The 11,178-nt window shown below is 38.8% G+C and overlaps 1 protein-coding gene across 1 annotated transcript; it reads left to right on the forward strand.

Moving 5' to 3' along the window:
• Positions 1-8,205: 8,205 nt before the first annotated feature.
• LOC145008877 (uncharacterized) lies at positions 8,206-10,369 on the forward strand. The gene is made up of 5 exons (XM_078967504.1): positions 8,206-8,698; positions 9,104-9,462; positions 9,697-9,840; positions 10,195-10,224; positions 10,304-10,369. The coding sequence occupies exons 1-5, from the start codon at positions 8,206-8,208 to the stop codon at positions 10,367-10,369; spliced, it is 1,092 nt and encodes a 363-aa protein (XP_078823630.1).
• Positions 10,370-11,178: the final 809 nt, after the last annotated feature.

The following is an 11,178-nucleotide window of genomic DNA, read 5'->3' on the forward strand; positions in this document are numbered from 1 at the left end:
AAGCCTGAAAGCTTAGTGAGATACCCCCAAAATACCAACCACATATACCACACACATAACATGCTATATCATATTGAATCACAGAACAACCATGCATATCGGGTCTACTGTGTGACTGGTCCGCCGCACCGGCCAATAGTCCACCTGGTCCACCCTCCGCGTCTAGCCATATACATCAAGTATGTAGTGTGGTTGGTTCGCTCGCATCGGGCCTTCAATCCACCTGGTCCACTCTCTGAGTCTACAGTATGACTGGTCCGCCCGCACCGAGCCTTCAATCCACCTGGTCCACTCTCTGAGTCTACAATATGACTGGTCCTCTCGCATCGGGCCTTCAGTCGGCCTGGTCCACACTCCGAGCCTCGGCACGTCTGGTCCGCCCTCGTGGGGCCTACAGCCTATCCCGACCACTCGCTGGGCCTTCGGAATAACCGATCCTCCCTAGGTATGTTGGCCTACAACACAAAGCAGGTCCTGCCTCAACCCAACCCCTGTCAAATAACCATGTGCACATAAACATACAATCACATAACAATTCATATTCAATCAAACCGATCTAGCAGATCACGTAACACAACAAACTCTAACCAGGATACCGACCTAACCGGTCACTAGCATAGCATCTCCCTATATACCAGGATGTCGGCCTTAACCAGGTCTCTAACGAATACCATCCTAACTACCAGGATGCAAACATAGTAAAACAGCAACATAACAACATTACCCGGATTACAATCCGATAAAGGGCCGACCTTGGTGCCTTAGACCCTGTTGATATAGTGAGGATAACTCACCTCGCAACTGCTGACTGAAAAGATAGATCACGCTGCTCCAACCTCCGACATGAACTTCACCACTGATAATACCAAAAGACTGAACTCAATAAAAACCAATAATTACCAAAATACCCCTGGAAGTCAACTGGTCAACCCTTGGTCAAAGTCAAAGTCAAACTCATCCTCCTGACTGAAGCTACTTGCCGAGTCAACCTAATGACTCGTCGAGTCCCCATGCTTAGATTTTCCCCAATCCGCAACTCAACTCGCCGAGTCTCACAACTCTGAGTCCCCTCGCACTCTCTCACCGAGTCCTCCCTTGACTCACTGATTCATGGCTTCACTAGAAGAAGTTTGGACCTCATGACCAGACTCTCCGAGTCCAAGAACAGACTCGCCGAGTCCAAGGCCATCTTCAACCTACTCGCCGAGTTGTTCTTCCAACTCGTCGAGGTCTAGTCCATCTTCAAGCATCTCGCCGAGTACACCTTTGTGACTCGCCGAGTGCCTCTAGATCTTAACCCATGCAGAAGCTTTCCAGGCCATGCAGATGATCCAAAACATAGATCTACCCTTATACAACCCATCCATCACGTAAAGTGGCAAACTTTATGTGAATCCAAAGAGATCTAGGCATTTTACACTCTAGGCTAGGGTTTGGGACAAGATGGCCTCACCATTCACTCATTAACAGAGACTTTAATGCACTCTAGACCTTCTCCATTCCAGATCTGAGGTAGGAACCTCAGATCTAACCTTCAAACTACATATACCACAAGCCAAACTTTCCATACAACCCAAAAATGATGAATCTACATGAATAGCAGCCCAAAAACGAGATAATACCTCAAAGAGAAGCCCCCAACATCAAGGAATCCGAATCTAAGCAAAGCCCTTGCTCAAAGCCTCCTAACTTTCCAAGATCTTCCTCCAACTTTCTTCTCCAAGGCTCAAATGCACTCAAATCCTTCACAATCATGTTTCTAGGGTTTTCTGGACTTCAAGGGAAGGTAAGGAGGCTGGGGAGAGGGTATAATGTCCTTTATATAGGGCTCATTCCCCGAAATTAGGGTTTTCTTCGCACATCGCCTACTCGCCGAGTCCAGCTTTGGACTCGCCGAGTTGGCCACTTAACACGCGACCTGAGTTGTGACCCTACTCGCCGAGTCCACCCATGGAATCGCTGAGTTGCCCTTTAAATTTACACTTTGAACCCCGAACTTGCACTCCTGGACTCGGTATGTTACATGAAAAAGGCAGCAACAACATTTATTCTTGAATGCTTTAAAAATCTTTGAATCAACACTTAAAAAAAATCGAAAAGTTATTATAAGAATATCCGGGTGCAAACCAAGAAATTCTTGGTAGAAAATCAAAAAATCATGAACATAAAAGAACCGATCGGGAGTCATTACAATGAAATAATCTCTTAGATCTACAATGTACGACTCTGATACCAACTATAGGAGCCCATTTTGACGCTTGGCTTGTGCGGCATAAGAATGATCTCGAGATTTAACGATAATAAAAAATATGAAGAATACAATGAGATGAGTAATCCGATAATTCTATTAGAAATAAAGAGTTACATTTTGAAAATGAAGAACACTTGGTGGGAGAGATCCCACCACATTCTCTCTACCTAGAGGATTACATTTTAGGTGCACACTTAATACATGACCACTCACTCTATTTATAGAGAGGTAACTTACACATAATAAAGAGAATAAAATAACCTAACTTATCACTCATAGTTTGCAGAGTACTTCCATGCTCCAACATTAACCTTCAAATTTTTTCCCTGAAAAAAATCATGTATATTTTAATTTTCTTGAAAAAGCCCTCAACATTATATTTTATTTGAAAAAAACTTTCAACCTTCTCTCGAAAAAATCCTCAGATTTTATGATATTTATTTTGGCAAAAATTGACTGACAGACCTAAATAAAAAATAAATAAAAATAAAAAAAACACAACGTTTTTTTAAGTCAACAATATTTTCATATGATTGGTTGATTTTTTTTGTGGTTTTTTTGTTTTCTTTTTCTGGTGTGTTGTTTCTTTTTTAGATTAATATATGCCGTCTCTCTGAACCAATAGGGATGAGGTTAGTGTCATGGACTCAGTGTCCACTAATCGTCTTTCTATTTCACAACATTAGTCCACCATACCCCCACTGCCAACATCGATTTGTGTTCACCGCCATTTCATCCGTTCTGCTTACTTCTTTAAAAAGCCCTCAACATTATATTTTATTTGAAAAAAACTTTCAACCTTCTCTCGAAAAAATCCTCAGATTTTATGATATTTATTTTGGCAAAAATTGACTGATAGACCTAAATAAAAAATAAATAAAAATAAAAAAAATAAAAAAAATAAAAAAAAAACACAACGTTTTTTTAAGTCAACAATATTTTCATATGATTGGTTGATTTTTTTTGTGGTTTTTTTGTTTTCTTTTTCTGGTGTGTTGTTTCTTTTTTAGATTAATATATGCCGTCTCTCTGAACCAATAGGGATGAGGTTAGTGTCATGGACTCAGTGTCCACTAATCGTCTTTCTATTTCACAACATTAGTCCACCATACCCCCACCGCCAACATCGATTTGTGTTCACCGCCATTTCATCCGTTCTGCTTACTTCTTCTCTGATTTAATTCTTCTCTCTCAAATTTCAAATCGGCAACGACTCTTTCTTCAGTGGCCTCCCACCTACAAAATCATGAACACTGTCATCGTTCATTCTTCTCCTATTCTAGAAAGTAATTTCTTGATTGAATTTTTCTGATTGTTGTGTGGAAGGTTGCTGAAATTCTATTTCATATTAGGGCTTACTGAATTTGTGCTTGCTAACTGAAGGTCGGTGGTGGAACTTCAATTTCGAGTCGATTTTGCATGTTTTCCAGGTGTTTTCATCCCCAGTCTTCTCATGTGTTTGCATATTGGGGATATTACATGTTCTATATTAATTCTTTCAATTTCTTCTGTTGGATTTCTTTTGTGATTTCACCGTGTATGTAAAATGATCTTCATTGTTACTAACTTTTCTTATAATAACAGTATTTGATGTTTGCCCTCAATTAAAGCATCTGTGAAGACGTTTCCATCATTTTTCCGTCTATGAATCTTCACTTTGTTGTTCTTTAGGTTCATCTTCAAACTATTCTTTCTTATTTGGATTCTTTTTGGAATTTTGGCTTATTATAATTCGCATCTGTCATCTCCATTTGTTTTTCTTTTTCTCAATTATCTAGGGTTAGACTACCATCGCACCATCTCACCACCACTGGGGCAGTTATTGCATGTAGAAACCATGGCCTCAACAAATGAGTAGCACCACAACCCCTTCTATCACTTTCTATGAAAACCTAAAATCAGTGGGTTCTATGAAAATTAAAACAATGTATTTTGATCAACGACATCTTCACATCATGTGTTTGTTAAAATGTCTAAATCAAATTTTAAGGTTGATTAGACACTTAAACTCAGTTTTTGCTAGGTATTCTTGTGGATTGTGTGGATTCTATGTGTTGTTCTTGATGACAATAATGTTCTTTCTTACATATGTTATTTTCTTCATGAGGGTGAACAAGGGGTGGAAGCAAGTTCAGCCAGTAGAGACTAGAAGTGGAATAAAATGGAGACCAAACCTTTTTTTATTCATATTTTCCCATACATCTGATTTGAAATCATTTTAATTGGTAGTTTTTTCGTTTTAAATAGTTGGATTTAGAAGGAGATGTTTAGATTAATCAAATGCTCAATGTTTTTTTGATGGTTTTCAAGCATGCTTAAGAGTTGGACTTGGAGCAATGTTATATTGTTAGCGTTACCTTGCTTAAGGTACCAGGTTTTGTGTAAAATATTAAATGAATATTAAATTTTTATTTTGTTTTTTAGTTGTTGGTTTCAAGACCATGAAAAAAACAATTTTGATTCATTTTATTTATTAAAAGTAAACTTGTTTGAGGCATTTAACAAATCTAATTGACATTAGATAAAGAGGATTAGTAGCTTCAAATAGTTGTATCAAGGATTCGAAGGTCTCAAGCATGCATCAGAAATAATATTGGCTTAATCTGTTAGTTAATATTTTGGAACAATATTGTATTATGGTTTTCGAGTCTCTTTTTCTTCAAATGGTTTGATGTGGATGATTCTAATGTGGAGTCTTTTGTGGCCATCTAAATTAAATGTGTACTAAAGGTGTTTGATGAAATGTCTAAGAAATACAATTACATTATCAGCTATAAGAGTCTTTATTTTGGTTAAGTGCGGATTTTAACAGGTTATTACACTATGACTTAGTATTTTACATATTAAAGTAAATTTTATTTTATATAAAGATCTTGATACGACCCAAAATTTGGGTCGATTTGGTCAAGTATATCGGAGGAGGCACAAGAGGGGATAAATATAGTTGGCAATAAGTTATTTATTTGATTTTTTTCTTCTTTTGCTAAGTTTATTTTAGGATGTTATCCAGTTATTTTAAGAAGTTATTTTGGTTAGCTGGAAACTATAAAGTTGGTGCTCCATTGATTGTTTAGGGTTACGTGTTTAATAAAATTCAGTCTTTGACTTTGGGAGTATACCTGTTCTCAAATACAGGCAATTTCAGACCCTTCTCATAGGGTTTGGAACTTTGGCCCTAACATTCGGTATCATAGCCCTTGATTCTGAATACACGATGTCTAAGGCTAACAACACCGATAGAATCACAAGTTTGGAAGCAGACGTGGCTAAGATCCGTGAGGAGGCAGAAAACGCTCGCAAGGAGAGTGCTTTGCAGATAGCAGAGGTTTTGAAAGCAGTCAATGACTTAACCACAAAGTTGACCAGCAAGGACGACGGGACTTCTACACCTAAGAAACTTCCACCTAAGGACCTTCGATGGGGCTCGTTTAAGGTGGATGATGTTGAGAGTGACGATTGGGATAGCAAAAAGAATCACAGGGAGTATGGGGACGAGAACAAGGGTAGATCTGGTACTACTAACTACAAGAATGGGGATTTCTGAAAGATCAAAATGCCAATTTTTGATGGTGAAGATGCCTATGGGTGGATATATCGAGTTGAACGATAATTTGAAGTTCAAGGGGTTGAGGAACAACTGCAGATGAAAGTAGTAGCACTATGCATGGAAGGGATGGCTTTATCATGGTATCGCTGGAGTGAAGGGAGATCTCCTTGTCCCTCGTGGGAGAGACTCAAGCAGAGGTTATTAACTCAATTTCAACCATCTTATGGAGGGAATGTTTACCAGAAGTTCCTTGCCATTTATTAGGAAGGGACAACACGAGACTATGTTTGCAAGTTTGAAAGGCTAGCGGGTCAACTTATGGACATCCCAGAGGTGATACTGGAACGTACTTTCATTAACGGGTTAAAGCCTGAACTTCGATCAACAGTTAGAATAATGGAACCTGAGAGTTTGGCTCCAGCAATGAGGGCGGCTGTTATGTTGGATGAGAAAAAGAGTGGCAACGTACTAAACACTAGAGGAGGGGCCACAAGGTTCGGGAGTAACAACCAACCCAAAGCGATCCACAGCGGAGCATCATTCCCAAAAAACAATACTAATACTGTTGGATCCTTCGAACGACTCACGGAATCAGAATTTGCTGAAAGGCGAGCGAAAGGGCTATGTTTTCGGAGTGATGGGAAGTTCACACCAGGGCGTCGTTGTCCTGGTAAGACCCTACAGGTGTTAATTATCAGCGATGAAGAGGAAGGGGATGAAGCAATCGATGATGCCCATTTAGACAGAGTTGAAGTGTCTCTAAATTACGTTAGTGGACTCACTCCTCCTCATACCATGAAAGTCAGGGGGGACATAGGAGGATTGCAAGTCGTGGTACTAATTGACAGTGGGGTAACCCAAAATTTTGTTTCAAAAAAATAGTTAGAAAACTTCATTTAAAGGTTACAGGTACCGGATTAGTAGGGGTAAAGTTGGGAAATGGGATGATGGACCGAAGTCAAGGGACGTGTATAAGAGTCGTTTTGAATCTTCTGGAGCTGCAAATTGTAGAGGACTTTTACCCTTTGGACCTTGGAGGATTAGACGTGATCTTAGGTATCAAATGGTTACAAACATTGGGCGACATGACAGTGAACTGGAAGGAAGTGTGCATGAAATTCTGGAATGGGGATCAACAAATAACAATAACAGGGGACCCAAGTTTATTTAGGGCGGTAGCTTCATGTAAGTCTCTTTATAGACTATTGCAACACAAAATAGAGGGGTATTTGGTCCATCTCAGCCTAGAAGAAAATCAACCAGTATCGATCATACTACCAATAGAAATTCAAGCAACAATCATAGATTTTGATGACGTATTCAAGATGCCACCTGGCTTGCCACCCCTCGTAGCCATGAACACACAATAACACTATGAGATGGGAACACGCCTGTTAGTGTTCGCCCTTACCGATACCCCAATATACAAAAGGATGAAATAGATAGATTGGTTCACGAGATGCTAAACGTGGGAGTGATCCAACCAAGCACTAGTCCTTTCTCGAGTCCGGTGCTGCTAGTTAAAAAGAAGGATGACAGTTGGTGTTTCTGCGTAGATTATCGGGCACTTAATAAAGCAACAGTGCTAGATAAGTTTCCAATACCCGTGATTGACGAATTGCTTGATGAGTTACATGGAGAGACTATTTTTTCAAAATTGGACCTAAAATCTGGTTACCATCAGATCAGAATGAAAGCTGAAGATGTGCCGAAAACAGCATTTAGAACGCATGAAGGGCATTATGAGTTTTTAGTCATGTCATTCGGGTTGACAAACGCACCTGCCACTTTCCAGTCATTAATGAACAAGGTATTTCAGCCTCTACTACAACAATTTGTTTTGGTATTTTTTGACGACATACTGGTGTATATAATAGAAGCGAGAGCGAGCATCGTGACCATTTATACACAGTTCTATCAGTCCTAATAGAAAGTAAACTTTATGCAAATAGAAAAAAACGCTCATTTGCGCAAAGTCAGGTGGAGTACGTGGGACACATAGTGTCCGGAAAAGGGGTATCGACTGACCCCTCAAAGATTGCAGCCATGGTACAATGGCTGTTCTAACAACATTGCGTGCACTCCGAGGTTTTCTAGGTTTGATAGGGTATTACTGTAAATTTGTGAAAGATTATCAGAAAATTGCTTGGCCCCTCACCGAGCAACTCCAAAAAGACAACTTTAAATGGAAGAATGAAGCTACTGAAGCCTTCAGAAAATTTCAAAACACAATGACACAGGTTCCCGTTCTCGCCTTACCAGATTTACAAAAGAATTTGTGGTTGAAACTGATGCCTCAGCTTATGGTTTAGAGGCGGTTTTGATGCAAAACGACCACCCTATAGCGTATTATAGTCATGTTTTAGGCACTCGTGCCTGGCTCAAATCAGTTTATGAGCGGGAACTAATGGCAACTGTCATGGCCATCCAGAAGTGGCGACCCTACTTGCTCGCACGAAATTTCTTAGTTCGTACAGACCAGCGAAGCTTGAAGTACTTGCTTGAACAAAGAACCATATCCGAAGACCATAAAAAATGGTTGTCTAAGCTCCTTGGCTACAATTTTGATATCATTTACCATCCGGGTAAGGAAAACGGAGCCGCGGATGCCTTATCTCGCAACGGATCCGACACACAACTCATGGCAGTAACCGTTACATGGAAAATTGATTGGAACAGTCTATGCAGAGAATTAGAAAGAAATCCAGAAATTCAAGCATTAAAACAGAAGTTAGTTGAGGGAGGGGCGATTTCGAGTGGTTACACCATTGAGAATAACAGACTTCTTTTTAAAGGCCGACTAGTGCTACCTTGTGGGTCTAGCTGGATTCTGGTGTTATTTCAGGAATTTCATGGTAGTGCGGTGGGAGGGCACTCGGGGTGCAAAAGATGTATCAACGGTTAGCTCGGGAGGTGTATTGGCCTGGGATGAAAAATGATGTGGCAAAGCGAGTATCAAAATGTGATGTGTGTCAACGTTAGAAGTATTCGACTTTAGCGCCCGACGGGTTGTTGCAGCCCTTGGAATTGCCGACAACTGTCTAGTCAGAGGTCACAATGGATTTTATCAATGGTTTGCCATGTTTGGAAGGTCATACTATCATATTAGTGGTGGTAGATCGACTTAGTAAGTACGCCCATTTTATATTCTGTTAAAACACCCGTATACGGCACCAATTGTTGCTTTGATTTTTGTGAAAGAAGTAATATGTCTTCATGGGATACCCAAATCCATTGTTTTTGACAGGGATAAGGTTTCTTTGAGTAATTTTTGGAAGGAATTTTTCTTATGTTGGGCACAACAGTTAAGCGGGGTACAACATATCACCCGCAAACGGATGGTCAAACTGAGGCTGTGAACAGATGTTTGGAGACTTACTTACACTGTTTTGCAACTGACACACCAAAAGAAATGGGTTACCTGGTTATCGTGGGCAGAATATTGGTACAACACATCGTTTCATACTTCTACAAAACAACTCCTTTTCGCGTATTGTATGGTCGGGACCCACCACACTTGTTGTATTATAGGAGTTTAAGAACACCAGTTAGTAATGTTGACCAATATTCGGAGGAGCGGGATCGGATGCTACACGAATTACACGGGTATTTGTTCAGGGCACAACAACTAATGAAAACACAAGCTGATTTGCATAGGCGGGATGTACAATTTACGGTTGGGGATTGGGTTTAATTGAAGCTTAAATCGTACCGTCAACGTACGGTTGCACAACGTCGAAATGAGAAGCTAGCTCCTCATTATTTTGTCCCTTTTGAGGTAATTGGTAGGGTGGGGCCCGTGGCCTACTATTTCACAGCTTCATAAAGCAATTGGTCACTAGGTTGCTTCATCTCACTTACCTATTATTTAACTGAAGATATGGAGGTTGTATTATAGCCTGGGCAGGTGGAGGGGGTCCGTCAATCTGATGCTGGTCAAGAATTGCTTATTCATTGGAAGGATCTCCCTGATTATGAAGCCACGTGGGAACCATTTGATATTATTAATCAACAGTTTCCAACCTTCAACCTTAATGACAAGGTTCATGTTTGGAGGGGAGTAATGATACGACCTAGCATTTGGGTTGATTTGGTCAAGTATATCGGAGGAGGCACATAGGGGATAAATATAGTTGGCAATAAGCTATTTATTTGATTTTGTTTCTTCTTTTGCTATGTTTATTTTGGGACGTTATCCAGTTATTTTAGGAAGTTATTTTGGTTAGCTGGACACTATAAAGTTGGTGCTCCATTGATTGTTTAGGGTTACATGTTTAATAAAATTCAGTCTTTGACTTTGGGAGTATACCCGTTCTCAAATACAGGCAATTTCGGACCCTTCTCTTAGGGTTGGAATTTTGGCCTTAACAAATCTTTAACGTGTTGCAATTGATAGACTTTTGGTGGTGGCACAAAAAAACTTATGGTAAGTTCTTAGCCTCTTTCAGTTCTCTTACTTTCAAACATCTTGATCTTGAATTTGTGTGATGTTTTGTGTCATCCAGTTCAAACCAGTAAAATATGTTTTAACAAGGGATATCCAGGAACCCAAGTTGAGGTTTATAGCTTGAGAAAAGGTTCGGAGAGTATACCACCCTTCTTTGATTCCCTGTGATTATTATAACAAGTTTTTTTTTTTTAAAAAAAATTGTTTTTGATTATTATTATGTAAAAAAATATTATCCATAAAAATTAATATTTACCTATGTTTTAATACCCAAAGCCAATGAAGAAGGTGCTACCATCATTAAAATGATCAAGGTGGTGTGTCGACAAGCATCTATGTTTTGGAATTTGGAATATAGAATATTCTTCCTTCATCCAAGAAAAATGTTATATTTGACTTGGCACATAGTTTAATTGAAACTTTCTCAAAGTCCAACATATAGCATTCTTATAGAATATAGAGCAATGTATTTTTATTCTTTATATGGGAAAAATTACATCCAATATATGTAAAGCATTGTAAAGTTTGATGCTATTTCCTGTTTTTAAATAAATGATTATGAAGTACCCTCCAACCCCCGCAACTCTAACAACCGCAACCCAGGATTCTTCCCTAGTTTTTAATAAAGATTAATATTACTTTTTATTGATGATTATTAGTTATGCTTAAGAGATAACATGAAAGTAAAAACTATATATATATATATATATATATATATATATATATATATATATATATATATATATATATATATATATATATATATATATATATATATATATATATATATAAAACATTTCATTTTTGAATTAATATTTTATAAAACATTTTACAAAAACATTTTCAATAAAACAACACATTACAAAATCACAATGATGTGTCCCAACCCATGACATCGAAAGTAATGAAAATCAGAGTACAATCCCAAGAACC

The sequence above is a fragment of the Lactuca saligna genome, chromosome 1 (genome assembly GCF_052625555.1).
Source record: "Lactuca saligna cultivar CGN05327 chromosome 1, ASM5262555v1, whole genome shotgun sequence".
In the NCBI taxonomy this organism is placed as follows: Eukaryota; Viridiplantae; Streptophyta; class Magnoliopsida; order Asterales; family Asteraceae; genus Lactuca; species Lactuca saligna.

Coding starts and splice junctions, on each gene's coding strand:
- LOC145008877 (XM_078967504.1), top strand. CDS start 8,206: ATGGCAACTGTCATGGCCATCCAGAAGTGGCGACCCTACTTGCTCGCA. Junction 8,699..9,103: donor GTGCAAAAGATGTATCAACG/GTTAGCTCGGGA, acceptor TGGGCACAACAG/TTAAGCGGGGTACAACATAT. Junction 10,225..10,303: donor GTGGCACAAAAAAACTTATG/GTAAGTTCTTAG, acceptor TGTGTCATCCAG/TTCAAACCAGTAAAATATGT.